This window comes from Acanthopagrus latus, chromosome 10 (assembly GCF_904848185.1).
Source record: "Acanthopagrus latus isolate v.2019 chromosome 10, fAcaLat1.1, whole genome shotgun sequence".
NCBI classification, from domain to species: Eukaryota; Metazoa; Chordata; class Actinopteri; order Spariformes; family Sparidae; genus Acanthopagrus; species Acanthopagrus latus.
This window is the reverse complement of record NC_051048.1, coordinates 3,855,412-3,879,513: the sequence shown is the minus strand read 5'-3', so window position 1 is coordinate 3,879,513 and position 24,102 is coordinate 3,855,412. Positions and strand designations below refer to the sequence as shown.

The 24,102-nt window shown below is 43.5% G+C and overlaps 2 protein-coding genes across 7 annotated transcripts in view; one reads left to right on the top strand and one right to left on the bottom strand.

Annotated features, from left to right (window-relative positions):
- Positions 1 to 167: 167 nt before the first annotated feature.
- Positions 168 to 5,292, bottom strand: tkfc (triokinase/FMN cyclase). Its single transcript, XM_037111781.1, has 17 exons — positions 5,208 to 5,292; positions 4,499 to 4,688; positions 4,305 to 4,409; positions 3,962 to 4,149; positions 3,728 to 3,806; positions 3,551 to 3,640; positions 3,325 to 3,359; positions 3,158 to 3,242; positions 2,986 to 3,075; positions 2,702 to 2,818; positions 2,380 to 2,499; positions 2,149 to 2,286; positions 1,958 to 2,064; positions 1,781 to 1,887; positions 1,529 to 1,562; positions 1,064 to 1,156; positions 168 to 973 (listed from the first exon to the last, which is right to left on the bottom strand). Exons 1-17 carry the CDS (start codon positions 5,211 to 5,213, stop codon positions 815 to 817), a joined length of 1,743 nt encoding a protein of 580 aa, XP_036967676.1. The 5' UTR covers positions 5,214 to 5,292; the 3' UTR covers positions 168 to 814.
- A 1,530-nt stretch (positions 5,293 to 6,822) lies between these two features.
- Positions 6,823 to 24,102, top strand: part of exoc6b (exocyst complex component 6B) — an 83,246-nt gene continuing 65,966 nt past the window's right edge. Inside the window, exons 1-7 of one of the 6 annotated variants that reach the window (XR_005077270.1) lie at positions 6,823 to 7,027; positions 10,384 to 10,503; positions 15,509 to 15,674; positions 15,760 to 15,807; positions 15,893 to 15,983; positions 16,076 to 16,121; positions 17,515 to 17,719. Coding sequence is in view for 5 of the 6 variants with exons in the window: in XM_037111767.1 (XP_036967662.1) it covers positions 6,858 to 7,027; positions 10,384 to 10,503; positions 15,509 to 15,674; positions 15,760 to 15,807; positions 15,893 to 15,983; positions 16,076 to 16,121; positions 17,515 to 17,719 (846 nt within the window). In the remaining variant the exon portion in view is untranslated. Of the gene's footprint in view, positions 7,028 to 7,177; positions 7,479 to 10,383; positions 10,504 to 10,557; positions 11,607 to 15,508; positions 15,675 to 15,759; positions 15,808 to 15,892; positions 15,984 to 16,075; positions 16,122 to 17,514; positions 17,720 to 24,102 lie in introns of those variants that run through there. The other 5 variants (XM_037111767.1, XM_037111769.1, XM_037111768.1 and 2 more) reach the window with 5 other exon arrangements.

The window sequence follows — 24,102 nt, the reverse complement described above, 5'->3', positions numbered from 1 at the left end:
CAGCATGATATGTATGAAATATACGTTCATTTATTATCAGTCTTCAAGACGTGGAGGCAACGAACCTTTAACAGAAAGGCTGCTTAGTTGTTTGTAACTTTACCAGGCAGAGAGGGTCGAATGAAACAGGTGTCATGTTGGATTATGTGAAATGTTGTATTTTGAGAAGGATATTTTAGCCTCTGCTGTTTCAATTTTGACCATTTTTATTTCGCAGGACGCCAAATAAGATGCTAAGATGCTGAAAAATGTCCCAGTTTAAGAAATTTCCCAGTTTGATTCTGATAGTCGGAGTACTCCTTTAATTAGAAAACCCACTGGAAATGTGTTGTGCCATGTAGTGTCACCTGTATATCACACAGTATTACCTGTGAAAATCTAGTGATTAGTATCTTTGAGTCTGTTTTTATTCTCTAGTTTGTTAGTAGTAATGAGGAATGTTCATATCGTGATTGAAGCAGAGCTACAACAAGTAAAACTACATAATCATTCAGATCAATAAACTTTCACAGTATCTTTGAGCTTGTTAATCAACTTTAAAGGATCATAACAATGTTTTCGTTCTTGTTTTTCAACATTTTCTTTTCATCTTTCATCTTGTGTATTCTTCAAAAGCACATCATCAGATTTTAGATAGATTTGCTTTCCTTTAGGCCCCGAATTTCACAGTTTCTCTTCATTTCCTACAAGGGATCATGTTTAAATGTGTTCATCAAGTACTCCTTGGCAGCTGCAGCCGCTTGCTAACACTTGTGCTTCTCAGACTCGTGTCGCTCTGGTCATTAGGCTGGTGATAGTTGTAATGTCTGCCGGATCACTTCTGCCCCTCCAGGGACTCCAGCACGGCTCTAAAGATGGCGGCCACAGCCATGGCGCCGGGGTCGGGCAGGGTGACCCGCTCGGCTGCGATGTAGCTGGCTCGCCCCGCCTTTGCTGTGAGGTGACGGGTCGACTCTGCCCCCAGTGCTGCTTTCTGCGATGATGCAAAAAAAACAAATAAAAAAAGATTTAAGGGAATATAATCAAAAGCTGTCGGTGTTTGAATAAAAATATGATAATGTACCTGAACAGCAGCCTGTAGAACAGCCAGCTCTCCACCAGGTGGAGCTGTGGTTAGCTTCATCAGCTCATCCACTGCAGGACACAAAGCATCCAACTACACAGGAAGGGAAACGTAAACAGAGATGTAAAAAGCTTGTTCAATAAACACTTTACTGCTGGTGAAATTATAAATAAACAGGAAATAGTTTAAGTTGAACTATGTAACCTTTTCAGTGTCACTTCTGGTTGTATAGTCTAATATTGCTGTCGACAATGTGCCGCTTTTGTTCCCACCATAACTCAAAATACAATCCTCGTTCAGCTCTGATTTGTACAGATTTAGACACACTAGCTCTTCCAAGATGCTAATCCTTGTATCAAGACCTCTGTCCCTGTTTAAAGGCCCATAAAAAGTTGCATATTGTCCCTTTAAATTTGAAAAGAAGAGTGAAAAGCAGCAGAGAAACAAGAAAATAAACTCTCTGACCATCGTTCTGTCTCCAGGCTCAGCACCTCCGTATCTGAAAGACAGTTGACAGTTGCAGAATGTTTAAATTCATCAGAACTATTTCTAAACTTTTATTTAATTATTCAACTTTAAAATCGATACATATAAAAATGATGTGTCATCCTGTTGCTTCTCTTTTCTGTCTTTTAATTAGGTCTCAAATGTTGTCTTTGCTTTTTATTCAGCCCTCCACATTTAATAGAAAGCCACACACACTCATACAAAGTGTACCTCTTCATGGCTTGTGTCCCAGCATGCATCGCACTCGCCCACGCGGCAGCGTTGCTCCGCCCCTCCGTCACATGACCAGCTGCTGCAGTCAGGAACAAACTATACAACTGAAAACACACAAGTAGATGAGTGCGGTGGAAAGAAAACGTAGATTACAACAACGTGTAGGAAACCTACCGCTCCTGAAGACCCGCCCATCTTCTCCTGCACCAATCCGGCGAGGGCTGACAGCAGTTTCCCGGGGCAACCAGGGACCACGTGATCCTTCAGCCACCCCTGAATGGCTGAGTGAGCATTTTCACAACGTTAAAAAAGCGTGATTAGGAGAAACGTCACCGTGCTGATGTTGATGCTGCGCTGTTACTTACTTCGAGCGGCCTGTGCGTGAGTGTTCCCACAGTCTCCGTCCCCGGCTGCACGGTCCAGGGAGTTCAGTTCCTCCTGCTTTTCCAACAGAGTGGAGCAAATTCTCTCCAACGCTTTACGCATCACAGGACTCAGAGGGCCTGGTAGAAACCACGAGCCAACATACTATGACAAGAAACGTTTACGACAAAGGATGACAAACATAGACACTGTATGTAACCATGGAAACTAACCCTCAGAGTGCTGTTCGTCTTGAGGCCGCGTGCTTGTCGCTCGAGGATCCGTCACGTAGCCGCGTCCGCTAACACACACGCTACTGAGGTTTGGCCAGGCGGGGGCGCTGGTCTTCGCATCTGTTTGGGTTAAAGGCTGTTAAATATCTTTGAGTGTGTGCATGTTTAATCTTGTCCTTCTACCATTGTGAGGACTGCTTCCATTGTAGTCACTGTGAGGACTTTTTGTGAAAGGAGGACATTTTGTGTCAGGGTTAAGTGTCGAAGTATTCCTTTAAAAAAAAAAGGGTTAGCATGGATGTTGATGTCTGTACAGGCTTACCAAACAGTCTCAGTGTTTCCTGGTCGGCCTTCATCAGACTCAGTGACACTCCCGCCATCTCCAGTGATGTCATGAATGACCCGGACATCACCCTGGCAACCACAACACCGCGACCCTCTGTAACCGTAACAACCCCGCCAGACAGATTTACCATCAAGGAGAGGTCGTGATGTCAAAAAGACTTAACCCTCGCTTCTGGTATCAATGTCTTTCTCTACATGGTCCTGGCTGGGATTATGTCCTCTTTTTTAGTTTTTAAGTTGAGCAAATGAGTCCATAGTTACCCAGACACACAATGGCTGCTCTAGTAACCACTGCCATCTCCAGACACGACAGCGCTCCCAGGTTGTTCACGCACACGACCACATTGTCTCCTGTAGAGAAGACGCACTATGAGTTTAAATACAAAATTGGCTGCACACTTTAAACGTTAAACACGTTATATACTCAGAGGACCTGACTTCACAGGCAGATGTGATTGGCTGTCAGGGTTGGTCATGTGATCGATCATGGTCTTTACCACCTCGTCTGCAGACGCCACCTTGATAAACAGATGAATAAATTAAAATATAAACAGAAAAAAGGATAGTTATTGAGGCTGGTAAAGGCTCGATCTGAATCACCTTTGACCTTTTGATTCCAGGTTCACCATGGATTCCTGATGGAAGATGGAAAACACCAGTCAGCTTTTAAGAGTTTACAACAATTTTTCTCCCTCTGTCTTTCTTGGATACGCTTTAATAAGGGAGTGAGTTTAACCAGTTTTCCAGACTTTTAAATCTGGCACAATTCCACCTTTTCCTCTCCTCCTCCTCCTCCTCCTCCTCTTATTTCTTCATCGTCCCTCACCCAGTCCCAGCTCCATGTCTCCTGGCGGCAGCTCAAAAGAAGGCAGGCAGCCTGGGACGCTGCAGGGAGACAGACTCACCCCCAGCGTGCCTGCAACACACACGCCAACAACATTTATGAGGGGAAAACATCTCAGATTTTTTCTGCTGAGGCTCGATAGCAGAAAACCGGGCTCACCGATCCCCTTCAGCACCTCGGTCACCTTAGAAAAGATCTGGTCCAACGGGCGGCCTTCTTCTGCCAAGGCCCCTGCCAGCTGACAGAAAGTGTGAACAAAAACTGTCAGTCCAACAGTGTCTACTCAGACCAATCAGAGACGAAGGGTGAATAGAAGTGCTGCAGCATGAGAAAAATAACATGTTTTTTTTTTAACATTAAAGCGTGAAAACATTTGTAGTAGACCCCATATACCTTGTGTATGAAGACGGTGCCACACAGGCCCCTCCTACCGGCCTTACTGGGTTGGTCGAAGGCGCAGTCCTCTGCCACTATCACCATGTCAACAACGACGCCGTGGTTACGGGCCTGCTCTGCAGCCAATCCAAAGTTGAGGCGGTCACCGGTGTAGTTCTTCACGATGACAAGCACTCCGGAGGCTCCTGTGGAGGGCGGAGGGATGATATTCTTGGATCAACTGTCATAAAAATCAATACGTTTTATTCCCTTTAAGATGCTTTTTGAAACCACGAGACCCCTTCATGGCTTTAATGATAAATTAGACAAAAGGTTAATCAATATAAATGCTGTACATTACCTGCATTGTGCAAGGCGAGGATGGCAGCCAGGATGCTGGCAGGAGGCGGCGATGCAAACACTCCACCTGCGACAGCTGCTGACAGCATACCTGCCCCGACATAACCTGCAGACACATGACGACGCATGAGGAATAAGAGCTCAGATACCTAAAAGACAGCCTGCGTTGCATTTTATTTAAATGTTAAGCCCTACCTCCATGAGCTGGCTCATGTCCAGACCCCCCTCCAGACAGCAGGGCCACTTTGCCCTTCAGCTTGTCCAGGTCGGACCGGAGCACAACCCGGTGGCCCTTGAGCAGAGAGAGGCCCACGTTGGCCCTCGCGAGGCCGCAGAGAGCCTCGTCCACGCAGCTGTCGGCCGCGTTTATCAGCTTCTTCTTTGGCTGAGAGACAGAGAGAAATAAAAGACTTAAATACAAAATATAACAACGTCACAGAATACTTTCATATCGTGGTAGTCTAATCTACGTCCTCTCTGCGTGAGAAATGTGCCTTTTATTTGGCTTCCTGCTAATCTCTGAGTCCAAGGACATTCATTTATTTAGGAAGATTTATACCCTAACCCTAACTTTACCAACACACTGGACATTTATATACACAAAACACATGCAGTTAAATCAAAGTTTACACAAGCTGCTCAATTAAGTTTTATCTGCACCAACATCACAGTTAAAAACATTATAAAAAGTTGGATTTACAGCTTTTCTTCAGGTGTGTTTTCACTGCAGGAGCTGGACTCTGATCCTTCATAGTAACTAGAGTGCACAGCAATGCTATCTCCAGCATGCTAACAAAACACTGCTGTCAGCGTTCATTTAGCATTAAAACACACTCAGACACACTCACAGCTCAGTGCAGCTCATCACTAATGGTTCATTTTATATTTAATTATTAATGTTTACCTCCATTTGGACTTTTCTCGGTTCTGGTCCCTCACGACAGCAGGTTGAACCAGAAGAGCTAATGAAGCTAGGAATTAGTGAGAAGGACTCCGGATGTAGTGTGAGCTCGCCTTCAAAATAAAAGCGGATGATTTCTCTACAGAAGTCAATCTTGAGAAAAAGTATTTGATACTATGTAAACTTAAGTCTTTTAATTAAAGATGATTAAACTATTTAGATAACAATATATATATATATATATATATATATATATATATATATATATATATATATATATATATATATATATATATTTTTTTTTAAGTATGGTAGTTTGGCTTGAATGGGAACAATGTTTGTTTTTGATTAAAACTAAAGATATTGTGATAAAATTTCACTGTCACAAAAATAGTGGTACTGGTAATAATTTACTTCAATGAAAGTGAATTACATTTAATCTGTGTATGTATCTACTTCATACTATGGGTTGAGGGAAAATTGGGTAGCCAGATTATTGTACAGCATTTGTCTGATTATCATAATCAGTGTTTATTTTTAGCTAGAATAAGACAATACACTGAAAATGTGTTTGTGTTTGGCTCTGATACTCCATCTCTGCTAACTGTCATGTGAGTTTGCACGTGGATGTAATAATAAAATGCTCCTTGTAAATAACAAAAAGTCAACATTAGTAAAAAAAATAATAAATGACAAAATTAATTTTGTTTATAAAGCATATTCCATGGTACTCAAACAAACTTCACATGATATAGAATGAAGACCAAACACTGAAAACATACAAAACAGCTCGAGTGAGTAGTATAAGTTTTATTTTGAAAAGTCGACTGGAAGTCGTGCATCACATACACAGTATCGGATGTTAGTCTGACGTTAGAGCTTCACTGAGTTCAGTCACTCCCACTTTTTATTTCCTGTAAGAGATAAAGTTGGAGTAGATTTCTAAAACTAGTAGAAGGAGCTCATTGACACTGTGTGTTGTACCCAAACTGTTTCACTTTATAAAATAAGCCATAAAATAATGTTTAATGGGGACATAATGTGACAATCTTTGTTTTTAGAAGAAAAAGCTACTGTCTGTACGGTACAGTAGATGAGAAATTACTGGAATAATCATCTTTGTGTACTTTCTAAAAGTTCCACACACTAAAGAATAAAATACAAGTATAATTCAGAATATTTTACTTTAGCTGGACCATTTTTTTTTTTACTCTCAGTGACCCCAGGAGGTCTCCAGACACCACTTTAAAAAACTGAAAATGTTTAATAATGATGCAAATTTACCTTTCACTCCATTTAAACTTAATGCAAGTCACATCTGAGTACAAGTTAAGATATCATAAAAAAGTGAAATGATCTGATATGAAATGTACTTGAGTAAAACTGGTTTAAAACAGGAAAAAATAAAAGTGATTTGTTAAATATAATATGAGTAAAATTAATAGATATATGTAATTCTAAATATTTTGATTTGGTGTTAAATTAATCTAACTAACTTCATTTTTTCATTCAGTCTCACTTTAGGCTCATTTTAATAGTCCTCTAAAATTAAACCCAACATTGTAAAAGTGTCAGTTAAACTTTAATGTCCCTCCTCAGACAGACTCCGCTCGCCCGGGCCGCTCTGTGAAAACATCGAGCCAACCCTCCTGCATGACGCACGGAGCCCAGCCACAGTCCGCTCGGCTCGGCTCAGCTCGGATCAGCTCGGACCCGTCCAGAGCAACATGCAGGATGGCGAGTGTGGAGACAGCCGCCGAACACGAGCGTATCCTGCGGGAGATCGAGAGCACAGACACCAACTGTATCGGACCGACCCTCCGGTGAGTACCAACCCACCCCCACCTCCCCGGTGGCGCCTGTCCTCTCCGCGGGCCGTCCCGGTGAAGGCAGCTCAACGGTCGGCGTCAGCCCCGCAGAAGGAGCGCGGCTAGCCTCGGCTAGCAACTCCTGCGAGCCTGCTCAAAACTTTAACGGTCGTGTTTCCGTTATCGGACAGCTAGCCGGCTAACTCTAGCAGAACAGAAAAGCTAGCTGGTTTACAGCATGGACACCGGTGCGGACACTCTCACAGTGACTCCTCGGTATCCGGGATGGATAATGTTTTCCCACCCGATAATGTCCTTTTTTTTTTTTTTTTTTTTTTAGCTTTGTCGCCAAAGTTTGTCAACTTGTCCAGCAACTTAAGCCAGCGCCAGCTAACTGAGCTAGCTAACTAATTGACATTCTGCTCACTGGTGTCAGAGCTGACAATGAGATGCGAGGTTGTTGGTGGTAAGCTGAGAGCTCTCTTCTCTCTGTTTGACTCTTTATTCATCATGTTAAAACCTCTTAGTTTATTTTATGGAGTGTTTAGGTGGCTAGTTTATCAGTTTGCACTGCTAGGTGGCTAGCAACAGGCGAGATAAATGACAGAGTGTCAAGTGCAGCAGCTTTATCAATCCCTGCCTCTGTGTGTCTGTCTGTGTGTGTGTGTGTGTACACAATGAATGAAACACACAGCTCACACACTGCTGGGGGTCAGTCTGGAGTTTCAACACCACATTAAACATGACACAGAGAGACACTGGCTGATGTCTGGTCATGTGTTTCAGTGCCTATGAGTGTTTGCACTGTTGCTCAATAATTTAGTGGAAACAGCTGAATGACAGTCCTGTTTGTATGGCTGTGTTTTTTTTTTTTGTTTTTTTTAATGCCAGGCTGTATGGTTTCACATCCTGTTAGTGAGGGCGATATCTTCTCCATGCAGTGTTACTTCAGCCGGGTTTGGACCTGAAATGGGTCACGGCCAAGGAAGCGGTCTGGATTTGTGTACTTTCTGTTTCTGGATGTCATTTAAAGGTCTCATGCTCTGCTCATTTTCTCGCTCATACTTATGCAACATGTTTATGGACTGTAACATTAAAAAAAGATGTTATTTTTCTCAAACTGTCCATCGCTGCAGCACCAATGAATGTTATATTAAAACCTGGACACAGGTGTGGAAGCTGAGCCTCACTGATTCCTTCAAAAGCTGCTAATTGATGCATGAAGCCATTAAAGCTCGACATTCCGGCTACGAAGATACCCAGATAACTTGAATAGGGATAAAATAATTTAATCGTGCAGCTTTATTGGGCCTAATGGTTCAAATTATAACAGCCAAACCGCCCTGAAAAAACAAAACAAAAAAACCCCCACTTATTTACAGATTTAAATTCGGCTTCAAAGCCTGGCACTATTTCTGGGGGCTTGATTTACCCCGTGTCTTCCTTAAGGCCCCACCTCCGAGAATCCAAGTGTGCTCTGATTGGTTAGCTCTCACAGGTCTGAGCAGGCACTGCCCACCTTTATTTCTGCAGCAGCTCTGTCAGTATTTTTGCTTTTGCAGGGGCGTTGACTGTATTTTAAAGTCACTGTGTCATGGAAGTCTCACTTTCTACAGTATGATGTCTTTAAAAATAGATTTGATTGATGTTTATTTTATCTCAGTTATTTCCTCTTGGATGAAACTGTGTCCTTGGCAAGCAGTGCGTAAAACTGATTCTCCAAAGAGGAAGTAAGTTATGAATGAACAGGGAAATGCAGCAGAGTGACTGAGCTAATGAAGGCTTGGTCGAAGTTTCTTTTTTGTGGGTGTTAAAGCTGCAATAGATGAGTTGATTGATTAATTCAATTATGGCTGGAAAGAAAATACATTTCCTTCCATTTAGATGATGTAATTCTGTAATTTAGATCTTTTTTTCAAGCGAAGATGTAAAAAATTAGCTGGAGATGGTGCTTTTTTTCATAATTTATGATGGTAAATGAAGAGACATTGGGTTTTGGACGGTGGTGATAAATACTCAAGCAAAGTACCTCAAAATTGTACTTAAGTAAATGTACTTAGTTACATTCAGTCACTGTTTTTAGACTGTTATATGGACAACAGCAACAAGTTGAAGACGTCACTTGACAAGCGTTTTTCACAGTTTTGTGACACTTCATTGACTATGACATCAATCAATTATGATAATTTATAATCAGATTAATCGATAAAGAAAGTAATCATTAGTTTGCAGCCCTACATGTGTTTTTCCTCATGTCTCCTCTTGTTGATCACTTTCTCCAAATAGTCCATAGACCTATTTTAGCACGTTATTTAGGCCAATTACTGCCTGATGGGACGTTAGTGATACCAGAGTGTGTGTGTGTGTGTGTGTGTGTGTGTGTGTGTGTGTGTCTACTGGCCCTTATGACTTGACAGCTTTGTGTGACACCTCTAGCTGCCACATTCTCCTCTGAGTGTGTTTGCGAGCTGGTCGGTGACTTCACGTCTTCCAGCTTCCTGACTTACTGTCCGACTGTCAGTGTTTCCACTTCAGCCACACACACACACACACACACACACACACACACACACACACACTCTGAAGATATATAAAAGCAGCGTCTATGTTTAGAAACTGTCTGCTACATCTTTAGCTATATTTAGCCCAGAGGGACGTTTTTATTGGGCTGAAATATTCAATGATGAAGGGATGAAGCTGTTTGAGACGCAGCTCTGGTTTTTGTTCTGTGATCCCTCTTGTTAGCTTTGTGTTTGATTTGAATAGCTGGTCAACTTTTCCATGTGTTTGTCAGTGTGTGAAGCCAAAGAAAGGAAACAACACAACCATAAATCTGTTGACTTGAACAGTAACCAGGAATTATGAACTAATAGGGTCGTTAGTCATATTGGCTGGTGGTAGCTTGTCGTCAGTCAGTTTTTCCTGTTACAGAAATCCTTTTTTGTCAGGCAGCAACATATTTTCATTGTTGAATAACTGGCATTTATTTTCTCATAAAATAATTAATCATCAACATGAAATCTCTGTATTAAACTTCATTTCTTGAGCATTTTTCGTTGGATTTTTCTTCGATTAATGCCTGAATTGTTTATTGGATTATTCCAGGATCAATACAGAATGTGAGCGTTGACTTTGATGTGTTAAAAAGCTTTATTTTAGAGATGAAATGAATTCCAGCTCCTTAAATGTGAGTATTTTTATCATATAACCTCAACAATTTTGTATAATTTGATCTGTATTTTAACACGTAAGGATCCAAACTCAGTAGTCACTCTCCCAGGACTAAAAAGCCCATCAAACAGCCAGGAAAAACAGGTTGGCAATGAGAGTTTGAGGTGTGTATGAGTGTGTGTGTGTGTGTGTGTGTGCAGGTCGAGGCCGGCGTCAGCATTCCTCCCTGACAGCAGAGTAACTCCTGATAGATCTGACGGAAGCAGCCGACTCCCTCCAGTTACAAGCCTTCACCTGAAGACGGGAAACGCCCGGGATGTGTCCGTGACGCCCACGTTAAGCCTGCTAACCACTTCTACTGGCTTTGACTCTAGTCTCAAGTCATTTGTTATGGCCAGATCCAGGTTGTAGAGGCTTGAATCAGAGCTAAAAGCACTGATGAGGGATTGGATGAGCTGCTGGTTGGATAGAAGAAAGAAATGTGTCCGATTTTGTGTTTCTGCGATGATTCCTTGGACCTTTCTGTGCTCGTTTGTGAACTCTTGAATTTAATTTTTCTGCCCATCATCCACCTGAGATGGTTGTTTTTTTAATTTTGCAGCCGGTGTGGACGACAAAGCACAGAAACGTCATAAAGCAAACAAGCTGATTGGACTTATTTCCACACTTAATGTACACATACAGTACAAACATCTCTCTGTTGCTGTTCCCTTGCTTGATTTTCTTGCATCACTGTCAGTTCACGTCCGTATCACATAAAAGTTACGTCATCGCAAGAAGAGTCGCGAGCAGTTTGGAGACGAGTTTAAATGCCTCTGGGCGTATCTGCGTTTCAACACGGGCTTATTTAAACTGGCATTAATTTTGTGAGGACTCGGTAAAATCAGAGAGGGTTTGCGTCGGTCTTGAGGGAGGTTTTTTTCTTGTTCCGATGAGGCAGTTTCAGGGCAGAGTCGCTGATGACCACAGAAGAAGTTGTGATTGTAAAAACAAGAGTGACGGACGGAGAGACGTGTGAATCCAAGACTCTGCTGCTCTCAGCAGCGTGTCTGCATCTGTAACAGCTGACAGATTCGGCCTCAAACTGCAAACATTTGCAAGAAAACATATCAATCACAGAGACGGAGTGTGTTTTTTCTCAGGGCTCATCTCTTTGTCACAACACGCAAAGAGGGCTTCTAGATGGAGCTTCGAGTATCTGCTGTGCCAGGTGTTAGGATTGCATCTAGTGACTATTACTGTTGTCAAATAATCTGTTCATTATTGTCAAGTTGTTCTCAATCAGTGTTTCCCAAACCCCAAGAAGACGTCCTCAAATGCCTCGTTTTGTCCACAACCCAAATGTAATCAGTTTTCTGTCATAGAGGAAGAAAGAAAGCAGAAAATACTCAGAGAATCAGAGAGCGTGCAGCTGTAGTTGGAGGTCTGCATGTCTTTCTCTGTTTTGTGTTGATTTTACAGACTGAAACTTAAATTTCCCCCATTTCACTTGTGTCAGACTCGGTCATTTGCTATGTAATATTGTCTTACAGCAAAGTATTTAAAGTATTTAACCTCAGGACAAAAGTGAGTGAATGCAGATATGAACTAAACCGAGGGAGGAATAATCTGTTTCTGAAATGAAGTGAATCATCCACACTTGTAAGTGGTAGTTGTGTCCGAGGAGCGTGAGCTGTATCTGCCTGATGGGACTCGTGCTCGTGTGTGTGTGTTGCTTCAGAAATAGCTGAGTGTGTCACAACCGCTCTTGTTTCTTCTTATCTCTGTTTGTCTGCGGCTGCGCTCATTCCAAGGTGTGCTGCGCGCCGCGTCGGATAATCTTATCGGTCGACTCGAGTCTCGCAGCTGCAGGCGAGGCGAGCCCCTGTCAGAAACTTTAAAACACTCCCTGTGTGTGTGTGTGTGTGTGTGTGTGTGTGTGTGTGTGTGTGTGTGTGTGTGTTCAGTGTGCTGAGCTCCACCCTGTGTTTAACAGTGTGCAGCTGGTCAGATTTAGGCATTAATGACAGGGGACCTTTTATTCACGTGCTCATTATGTGGTCTTCTATGACCGTGGTAAATGCTTGCTTCTGATTGGTTGGCAGGTGGTCATGTTTAAACCTCGTCACGCAGCAGCTCAGTTAATGGTAGCGTCCGTAACCGTAGCAACAACGCTGATGCTTTCTGAACTCGGTGAAGGTGTCGGATGGTTTGTTGTGAGTGCTGACTCTGAGGGAATGCGTGTGTGTGTGTGTGTGTGTGTGTGTGTGTGTGTTACAGCTCACACATGGAACACACACCCCGCTGAGTCATCAGACTGCACAAACACACACACACACCTCCATTCATACACACTCTTTGGTTGGTGTGCTCGTCTTAAGTGGGTTAAGATCCTATTTAGCCAGCTGTCGAGCTGCCAGCAGGACACACACACACACACACACACATACGCACGCACACACACACACACACACACACACACAGCTGTTTACAATGATGTCATAACTTGGAGCCCATTTTCTAGTTCTTCTAGCGAGTCACAGCTCCCCAGCACCACCTCCTTCATCCCTCGATTCTCCGTCCCCCACCTCTTTTCTCTCTGCCCTCCATCACTCTTTGTCCGTCTCCTTTCACATCGCAGGACGTGCGATGAAGGCGAATGAGCTCGAAAACACGTCATGGCACAACTTTCTGCTGCTGGATGCAGGAAGGAAAAAACTCTCACGATTCTCATTCACCGTGACTAATCTACAACAGAAGTTTCTCTAATATTACATAATTTATCCGATCGGGTTCTTGGATACATGTGAGGTTGTTTCTTACGAGCAGACCTAACCTTTTAAGAATGATTTAGTCAGCAGAAAATATTGCAATATCCGTTTTTGCCCCAGTATTTTGCAGGCCTGTTGTGGAACAACATGAGAAATGCAGTTCAGTTTGCTTGATCGAGCCCTGGAAATATACAGAGACACTTTTATTGAATTATTTTTTGTTGTAAGAGGGTTTTTTTTTTTTTAACCTCTTTTGCTCCTGTTGCAAAATCAACTTGCTTGTCCTTCCTACGTTTTAACACAAATATCTGAACTTTCTCCTCCTTACATTTTCAAAACAGGCTCGTTACTCTAGTTTGCATGCATGTGAGGGGATGAAACAACGTAGAAGACATAAACAGACAGAGAGGGAGACTGGAATGGGGAGAAAAGGCATCTCGCATTTTCTTGGATTTTCTTATTTTCTTTCTTTGTGGTCGCTCAGTGACGCTTTACCAACCCAACGTGTCTATTTGACATCCTGGGAATCAGATATGTTTGTGGTGTGTTCAGGAACTGCTGGGACAAATTCAACTGATTCTACGTTTAACTTTGATAGTCTTTGAATTATGCTAATGGGACGTTAGCTTCAGTTAGCTTTGACCACAAATGTCCTTCAGAGTCTGCACTTTATAACTTTCACTTGAGTAAAGAAGTTGAAGCAGTACTTTTACCAGAGTCTGTTGTTACATAGCTGTCTCTACTTCTACTGGAGGAATGAATGTGTGGACCAAACAAAGACTTTTCTGTAAATGACTTCTTTCTTTTTGTCATAAATCCTCTGGAGACTCCTTGTTTATCTCGGCACCATGACGATTGCAACATCCTGCTCTTGACATCAGCCTCGTGCTGTAGTGAGAAACAGACGTGCAGAGCAGCGATGAGGTGGAGCTGTAACTCCCCTCCTCTCTGTGGCAGACGGTACCAGGCACTGTGAGACACACATGATAAAAAAACACTCGTCCACACTGTCAGAGCGAAGGAACCAGTTCTGCCTCTGGTTGTATGACAGTAATCGCGATCAAACTAATCTGGATTATCACTTGAGCCAATCTACTCAACAGCTGACACAGTGATGATGTCATCAGGGTGTCAGGATGACTCTCTCTCCTTTCATATCATCTAAACATACAGTTTGATTATAATAACATCAAACATCCTCCTTCACTCGCTGTTTGTCTTGATTATTCTATCACTGACTCATTGTTTGTACTCTGTGAACCTGCACACACACACACACACACACACACACACACACACACACACACAGCCATCCTGCTCATTGTATAGATGTTCGATGTATTGAGTCTGTTTCTATGAATGTCTTTGTTTCTTGTGAGCACACACACTGTCGGCTGTGTGTGTGTGTGTGTGTGTGTGTGTGTGTGTGTGTGTGTGTGTGTCTAAAGAAAGCACATTGTGGCGTCAGACCTGCTCTCTATTGTACGAGCCGGGCATTTCCTGGTCAACAGGAGGAAGGGTGGTGGATTGGAGCCACACACAGGTGTGTGTGTTTGTGTGTGCGCTTGTTTTTGGAAGGGGAAGAACACAGGAAGTACTGTGATCACTATTACAGACACGGTCTGTACACAGAAATACTCGCATGTTGTTTTTATGACATCTGTGTTCTCAGGAGACCGTGAAGCAGTTTGGAAGGAGAATGTTTTGTCGTGTTTTGGGGTTGTTCGTCTGAGACGTCCCACAAAAACAGTTATATTTAAAGGTACAGAGACGTATTTGACTTTGTGTCTGTGCTGGGTTAGTGTGGCCATCCTTATTTATTATTAAATAGAAAAGTCAGCCATTATTTACTCAACATTATGTTGATGGAAATTCAGGTGAAGTTTCCACAGAACATTTCTGGAGCTTCTCAGTAAAACAGTGTTGCAGCGTTTTACTAAACAACTGAAGTAGATGAAGGAGAAAAAGCTTCACAAATGAAACATCTGGCATTTGTTGCTTAGATAAACGCCACACTGATGTTCTGCTGATGAATTAATCGACAGGTTTCAGCTCACAAATGTTTGTTAAATGGCCAGTTTGTATAAAATGGTTGCTGCAAAATCAATATAGTGTGACAAACAGAGCATACTGCTTTGTACAGCACACTCTGCGTACTATTGACATGCCCCTAATCAAGGCATTGATCTGGAATCTAACCACTCACTGCCGTCAATGGCTGCAGCTCTCAGTTATGAATGTATGGAAATGTGGAGCAGGGTGGTGCGACACCGCCCCCTGGTGGACGTAGTTTGTGGATGCACTCATTTCCAAGCTGGACAGTTCCTCTCTGTCGTTCCTCTGTCGATTAGTTTTTCTGTAATTACTCTTCTCTTTTGAGATATTTCAATTATCTCGCTCCAAATATTTGTGAGTTTATCTGTATTTCTCATCTGCCAAGAGCAAAAGATGTGTTCCAAATTCTCAGCTGATGTTACAAAAACTGAAAAATTCCATGTTTTGAGGGTGATAAAAGAATTTATGTTTGGCTTCTGATGATTCTGAAAGAAAGTGCATTTCTCTTTTCCCTCTGCAGGTCGGTGTACGACGGTCAGGAACATGGCCTCTTCATGGAGAAGCTGGACGCTCGGATCAGGAACCATGACCGAGAGATCGAGAAGATGTGTAACCATCACTTCCAGGGGTTCGTCGACTCCATCACAGAGCTGCTCAAAGTGCGAGGGGAGGCGCAGAAGCTGAAGGTAAGAAGGAATGGAGAGGACGGAGAGTGCAGGACTTTAATTCTTCATACGTCTCTCTCATTGGCTCCTTGTCTTTTTGCCTCAGAGTCAGGTGATCGACACCAACAGACGTCTTCAGGATGACGGCAAAGATGTAAGTTGACACAAGCATCAGAACTGTTCAGTCAGGACTTGTTTTTCAAGACTTCTTAACTAACACGCTTCCTTCACTTCTTCAGCTCACCAGCTCCATGGAGGAGCTGCAGCAGTGTCGGGTGCAGCAGAGAAACATCGCGACCACCATCGACAAACTGACGCACTGCCTGCCGGGTCAGTCCTTAAAATCCCAGCAGCTCTGCTCGCACACTCTGTTAGTATTGTAACTAACTGCCTTTTTCTTTATCTGTCTTTGCTTCCTGCAGTCCTGGAGATGTACAGCAGACTCCAGGAGCAGATGAGGGCCAAAAGGTTTGTTACCTGATTCTGTTTTTCAGGGTCTCATCTCACTTTAAGTTTGAGCAGTAAAATCTTGGGGATATTTCCCGCAGATAAATTTGGATTACACAATTTAAAGTCTACATCAAACACAAAGTGGTTTATAGCAGTTTTAGGAAGAACTTAAACGTGGATATGAAGGCGCTACATCAGGAGTAGGGGGAGGCCTTTGGGTGGTGAGTCTCAGCTAAAACAACTGGCTCATGGGGAGGAGGAATTGGACCTTTGGCTCTAGACTCACACTCCTGGATAGAAAGTGAGAATGCTTGGTCTGGATGAAGACATTTTAAGGCCCAACACAATGTCCTCCCTCAGGCTTAAATCCAGAAATCTCCCAAACTTAGTTGACGACACCCTCGAAGTGCAAGGGCCTGAGATAGTATGAAAAGGAATGGGGTCTGACTGGTTTTACGTCTTCTGGGCTCTTTTGGTGACTCAGTTTTTAACGTCACAGAGCTGTGACCTATTCCCTCAGGCGAAGTCTGAAGACGTCCAGTCTTTTGGAAACTGAGCACAGAGGGCACAAATTGTCTGCGAGAGAGCTCTGAGGCACTTGACAGTTTGACAGCGGAACAGCCCTGAGTCCTCGCGGAGTTGTGAAGATGCGAGAGTGGAAACTGGGACTGAGCCTTCGAGCCTTTTCTTACTTATGAGCTGATGAGTATTACATTTTACAAGTGATCTAATCAGAAGGAAGGAGGAGATTATGTGTCATTCAAAGGATTTTAATGCAGTGATTCCACTTTTTTCATCAGACACATTTTAGAGAGTCTTTATGGTCAGTTTGCTTCAACACATCTGTGGAGGAGATCTCGTTTCAGCCACTAGATGGAGCAAGAGCACTGGGAATAGAAGCCCACGTTGCCTTGCTCCGTCTCTGTCTCCTCTCCCCGCCCTGCCCTTGGCCTGACCTGTAGACAGAAGTCTGGTCGGTCATAAATTTGTCGTTTGTTTGTGTGTTTTTCTACTTCTCTCTGTCCTGCGGCTGCCGGGCGCTCAGAGAGCAGCGAGAGGTCAGCCAACAGCGACTGCTCCTGGAGGGAGAGAGTGTGTGTGAGAGACGCAGCGGAGTGAAGTGGAGTGAAGTGTTCGGGGGATATTGTATTGCCAAAGATCCCTGAGGTGTATCTGAGTGTATTTATTTTCAACGTGTGTGTGTTTATCTTGTGTGTTTCTGCTTGCATCCAACAGCCTGGATGGTGTTTTTACTGCTGCGTGTTTGTTAGTTTTGCAAGTGTCTCCTCCCTTCAACAGAAACTCACTGAAGTTTGAATCGAGTTCATAAGAAATCAGTCGACTGTATGATTAGATATACAAATAAAAGTCAACCTGTGTGTGTGTGTGTGTGTGTGTGTGTGTGTGTCAGGTACTACCCGGCGCTGCGGACATTGGAGCAGCTGGAGCAGACGTGTCTTCCCCGGGCCGGTCAGTACCGCTTCTGCTCCATCATGGCTGAAAACATCCCCAAACTGAGGATACAGATCCGCGACACGGCCATGTCGCAGCTGAGAGACTTCCTGGAGAGCATCCGGAAACACTCGGACAAGATTGGAGAGACCGCCATCAAACAGGTACACCGAGCCTGGAGCCTACGTTACCCACAATGCAACTCAGCTGCTGGCAGTTCAACACAAGTTATCTGATTCCACCTTCTTAAATGTGAATATTTTCTGGTTTCAGCCCTCGTCTATGACAGTAAACTGAATATCTTTAAATTGGGGTCATCCTGCACTTGATTGACCTTTTTAGCATCATCATCTGGCGTTTTTAAACAAAACATCTGATTCATTAAACAAGAAAATAGTCTGCAGATTAATCAACAATGAAAATAATGGTCAGTTGCAGCAGTTCCGATGCAGTAAATTGAGAATGTTCCTGTGAAGAACTCGTTTATACTCAGTCATGGCTGTCAGTACAGACAGACGATTACAAAGTCTGTTGTCTTTCTTTGTGTTCACAGTAGTTCATCTCTCAAATAACTACTGTAGTGTGTGTGTGTGTGCGTGCGTGTGTGTGTGTTTGCTGATAAGGACTGCACAGTGTTGCTGTCTCTTATCCCACAATTGGGTTTTTGTTCTCCATCATGTCTTTGTCTCTCTGTCTGTTAATCAGAAGCAGCCTCTCTAAGTGTGTATGTGCGTGTGTGTGTGTACATGTGTGTGTGTCTCGCTCTGTGGTTCCACTGCCAGTAAACAAGCATGTAATCGCTGCAGGAGACGACGTGGCTTGTCAATGAACACACACACACACACACACACACACACACACACACACACACACACACACACACACACACACACACACACACACACACACACAGCTGCAGAGAGAGTCCGTTTTTCAGCACTTACCTAATTGTTTTCCTTTTTTTCTTTTTCCAAGGCCAAGGAAGTTTCTATAAGAGTGTGTCTGTTTGTGTGTTTTGTGTTTCTCTTGTGGTATCCATAGCACAAAGTGAGGGGCCTCGTGTTTATTTGTGCGCCTCCATTATTTTGGGAATGCTGCTCCCTGGGATCGCAGGATGAAGGGGCGGGATGGGAATGAGGAAGGGAGCGCTCGACGACAGACAGATGAGCGGATGGAGACTCTGAGAAAGTGGCTGTTCAGTCTGCAGTGCTGTGTAGTTTATTGTAATCATGACGTCGGTTGTTGATAATTTGTAGATTTGGACATTTTCCTACCTGCCTCCTTCCTGCAGTATTAAAGAGTCGCGTTGGCGGCTGTGGCTCAGGTGTACAGCTGGTCGTCTAATAAACCTGAGGTTGATGTTTTGATCCCCAGGTGTCTGAGGAAGAAACTTAACTCTCACAGTGCTTTGGATGAGTTTGTAACTCATAAAAGAAAGGAAAAAACATGCTAGAAATACAAGATTAATTTCAGGTTCCAGTTCTCAAATGTTCTGCCTGTCGTGGCAAGAACATGTAAAATTTGCAACAGGAAATTTGGAAATAGTAAGTGGACTTTTCTCTTGTGTTTAGGCATTCTGAGTTTGACTGATTAGTTTCTGTTCCTCCCTAACAGATGCTTAAAGTGCTTCACCCAGGTGCACTTTAAGTGTTGCCATCCGTGGAGATATTCTCTCCTCTGAAGTTCTAGCTTTCTTATCTGATGCTTTGCTCTGTTTTAGTAGTAAACTGAAGATCTTTTTAAGGTTTTGGACGTAGATAATGGTGATTTTCTGACACTTAGAGACCAAACAACTGGCTAGAGAACAGCCGGAAGTTAATCTGAAAACGAATCGAGAGTGAGACGGGGCTGTTCTTTGATAAGAGATGTGTTGAAGCCGTCATACTTGCAGGTGTCCTCTTGTCTCCGAGGATCTGTGCTGTCAGTTATCTCAGGTAACAGTTTGTGTACCTACAGCCCTTACAAAACAACTATAGTGGAAGCAGTGCTGCATTTCAGGCTTTTATCATGAAGTTATGAAGACAGTAATTGCGGTCTGATGACTTTTGTCCTCTAGATGTCACTAGAGGATCATTTCTCACCTGGTCCAAAACATTACTGCTGCCGGTCAAAGGTCGTCTGGAGAGCCAGAAACTCTCCCACTCACTCCAGTTAGAGAGACAGAACATATGCAGATGGTTTTCTACAGAGTAGAGCGGGATCAATAGTTAAGAGTTGAGATGAAGTCATCAGTTGGCAGGTTACAATCAAGCTGAACACCTGGGAGGTTTTGGAGTGATGCGGTTCCCTATCATCATCATCGAAACACCCAATGAGGGGAGATCGTTTGGAGGAAAGATGTATGAACATCTTCTGGAGGCCTTGTGAGCACCATTTATGCTAGATTTCTCTTAAGTTATCCTCAATCTTCACGTTAAATCATCTATTTTCACAAGCAAGGATGTAACGCTGATCAAAATGAAGCGATGATGGCTAAATCTGTTCTCTGAGAGTCAGAAATGCTGAATTAATGCAGAGGAATGTGCCCTCATACGCAGCACAAGTAGCCCCCACGCATCCCTCCACATCCACACACCCCTGAACCCTTCCGTGACCCTGAGGTGGGGGGTCCTGGGACCGCAATTTCAGAATCACTGGCACAGAAAATCCACTTGCAGTCACTGAAGAAGCTAACCGCTAACTCCCCTAACCACTAATTACAAGGGAGATTATGGAAACCCCAGCGGTCCTGATACTGATACTGGGATTATGTTGTTGTATCAAATGTTTGGCTCAGAGCACTCGCACTCAATCAGGACCCTCGTAGGTGTACGTCTTCTTTCCTCCCTCTTTCTCCTCTTTTCCCTGTCTCTCCATCTTTTCTCTCTCCCTCTCAGACAGTGTGTCTCTCCGCGGCGCTCTGTTCCAAATTAGCTCCGACTCTCTGCAACCAGCCGTCGTTACAGCTCCCCCGAACCGAGGATGTGAAAATAAATAGATCTGGGGGAAAAGAGGAGGGGATGGAGGGAGGAGACGGAGGAGAGAGCGAAGGGCTCACAATGAAGCTATTGTCTGCTGCCACATGCCCGTAGAAGAGGAAGAGGAGAGAAGGAGGAAGATGGGTGGAGAGGAGGTCTGAGAGTGGGAAGATGAAGTGGGAGGAAATGTTGGATGCAGAGGAAGGAGGGAGAGAAAAGGATTGGGAAGCAGAGGGCGGAAAGGAATAAAGACAGGGCAAAAGACATGATGAGGAGGAGAATAAAGGAAGGAGAAGAGGGGGACGAGGAGATGGAGAAAATGATGAAGAAAATGATGGAGGGAGAAGAATGAGGTAGAGAGGCATAGATGTGAAGGTAGAGGATGGAAAGAGGAGGACAAGAAGTAAGACAGGAGCAGGGACATCATGGTAAAGAGGTGGACAAGGACTATGAAAGGAGATGGAGAGGAGGAGAGGAGAGTGAAAAAAGGAATAGACTGAGGAGAAATGATGGAAGTGGAGGAGAAACAAGATGGAGAAAATGATGGGAATACAGGAAAGAGGTAGAGAAAGCAGAGATAGATGTAAATTCGAAGAAAGGAGGAAGAAGAGGAGAAGATGTGGAGGAATAAGGCAGTAAAGGGAAAGAGAGGTGGAGAAGGATCAAGAAAAATGAGGGGAAGAAGTTGATGTAGGAGAAAGGGAGCAGCAAAGAAGAAAAGATGAGAGGGATGAGTGAGGAGGATCAGGAAGAAACAAGTCTCAAAACGTCTCTCTCGTTCTTCTCTTACTCTCCTGTCATCTGTCATTTCCTTCTTCCCCTCTTTCTCTTGTCACATCACATTTCCTCCCCCTCTCTCTCTCTCTCTCTTTTTTCAAGATGTCCGCTCCTCTCCTGTCTTTCCATCTCCTCATCTCTCCAAGACGTCCACTTCCCTCCTTCCCTCCTCGTCTCGCTCCTTCTCGACCCTTCAGCAGAGGACGAGTTCAGAGCTTCTGCTGTGTGTTCGGTAGTTTCTACGCACACACACACACACACACACACACACACACACACACACACACACACACACACTAATGGGAAACAGACTGTTGGGCCTGTGAAGTGGAAGAAGATTGATTACCTGTATCTAGTTACTGAACACACACATGCGTGCGCGTGCAGCGGGGGTGGCGGAGGAGCTCGCTGGGCTGATGTATTGAACCATCACAGGGAAAACCCAAGTAGACTGTTGGTGTGTGTGCGTGTGTGTGTGTGTGTGTGTGTTGTCTGCCGAATAATGCTCCACAGTTCACTGCCATCGGACACCATTATTTCTGGTTCGGAAGGCCGCCTGCCAAAAGTGATCTATACTAGGGATGTCCCCGTCAGGTTGTTGGCTCCGATTCTGATCCGAGTCATTTCAATCGGAGTATTATTTTTTTAATTTTATTTTATAACGGCTAAATTGATTTTGGGGGATTTTTTACTACATGATTCAGCTGTGCAGAGCGCTTTGAGTACACCTGAGTGTGGCCCAACCACTACATCGAACTCTTTCTTCAGTTCTGTCCATAAAACCTCTTTTCATTCATTACCACAACAAACCAAACATCTCAAACATATCAGAGCTGAAACTGAAAGCATCTGCATTATGCTAGCAGAATATCATACAGTCCTACTAGTGCTTATTTTTTATTTTTTAATTTGATGATTATTTTCTTGAGTAATTGTTTAGTTTACAAAAGTCGGAGTCACTTTTTAAGAAGCTGGAACCTACAAATATTTGACATTCTTGCTTGAAAAATGACTGAAATAAGTTAATTTCCTTTTCGACTAATTGTTGCAGCATTATTGGCAGTTAAACACAGTTTACAACAAACTGTTTGTTGTACAGATTACACAAATGAGAATCTATCATGTCGATTTGTGAGGTTTATGTTAAATTCACCCTGGACAAAAATCTACTAACACCTGCTAACATCTGTCTTTTGTCATCAGTCCTGCATCAAATGTCCTTGAAGTAGTAACAGGTCTCTGATTGGTGTTCATTTTTTGTCCTTTTCAGGTACGATTCTACGAAGTGCATTCAATTCAAGGATGCTAATACTTTTCCGTATGTTTTAGAAAAGAGCTAGGCTCGATCTTTCCTCCTGTTTTCGGTCTTTATGCGAAGCTGAGATAGCTGGAACAACGTCTTTGTCAGCTGTGACGACCAGAGGTTTTTATATAACTGGTATCAGTTTCAGCCAATTAAGAAATTCCACGATTGGTTTCGAAATATCCTGCAGATCCTGCCGCAACGAGACGACTTTTAGATATTAAAAATGACCAAAGTAAACGAGGTTGGCTGGTACCATCTTCTCGGATTAATTACAAGCAGCTCGTCGGTTAAACAAACACAAGCGGTTTGTTCAAATCTTGTCATGAGATATATTTTTTTGTGTCTCTTCTTTCACTTGTTGACAAGTTGTTTTGGAAAGCAGCTTTACTCCTGGTAATGATTACTTAGGTTCTGTCTCCCAAAATAAGAGTTCTTCTTAGAAAACAAAAAAAAAAAATTGCAAATAATCTGCTTTGTCACATCATAATACTCTGTTTCCTTCCCTGAGCCTGTTTCTCACAAATCGCTGCGACGCTCCCACAAGAAAGTGTTCAAACCGCTTGTCAACAAGGATATCACTGCAGCTTCGCTCTCTCATTTGCAATTTCTGTCAATTTCCGCGCTCAGCCCACAAATGCACATCGGAAGACTTCGAACCGCCTTGAAGCTTGCACGTATCTCCGGGCTGCTCTGTGGTTTTGCCACAGTGTAATATCAAGTCATTTTAAAATATTTAGAGTCACTTTACACTAAATGGATTACAGCCCGGCTCTGATTCTTGGCTTCCTCCTCCTCCTCTTCACCACCTTTCCCTCGCTTTCCTCCTCCGTCTCCTCATCGTCCTGCTTGACCTCCATCCACTCCTGTTTTTTACCCCCCACATTTCGCCCCTCTGCTCCCTCATTTCCTACGGGATGACGCACGTTCCCGCACTTGAGCTTCAGTGGGGACCCTGAAAAGAAATGGGACAAAAGCCGTGGGGTTAAAAAGGTTTCCTATTTGCACCAGAACTCGGTATTGTGTGATGTTTAGGAATGAATGGCGGTGTGAGAGCGTTTACAGATGCTTCAGGACAGAAAACGCACCTGTTGAAGAAAGCCAAAGACCACTGAGTGGAATTTCCTGACGTAGGTGCTGACGTCTGACTCCACAGCGTCGCACACTGCAGGAACGATGCTTTTCTCTGTTATTCACTCCGTCTCGTATGGCCGTCATTCATGGGTTCGCTGTTATGTTAATTGGTGCGTGGAGAGAAAGAGAGCGAGCATTTGACGGATTAGAAAAGGAATGAAGTGTCAAGGCTCTTCACTTTACAGTTCGAGGTCTGTGCCGTTCCTATTCTGTCTTCTTGTCGTTGGATTTTCATGAATAGTTCTGGTTAATTTTCGAGGAATTAGTGAAAAGACGTCGTTCGTTACCTCTTCTCCTCCGTTCCTTTAAAAGAGAGAGGGCACATTTCTGTTTGTCCAAGCTGAGGAACAAGACTTTCCACTGATTTTGTTTGTGA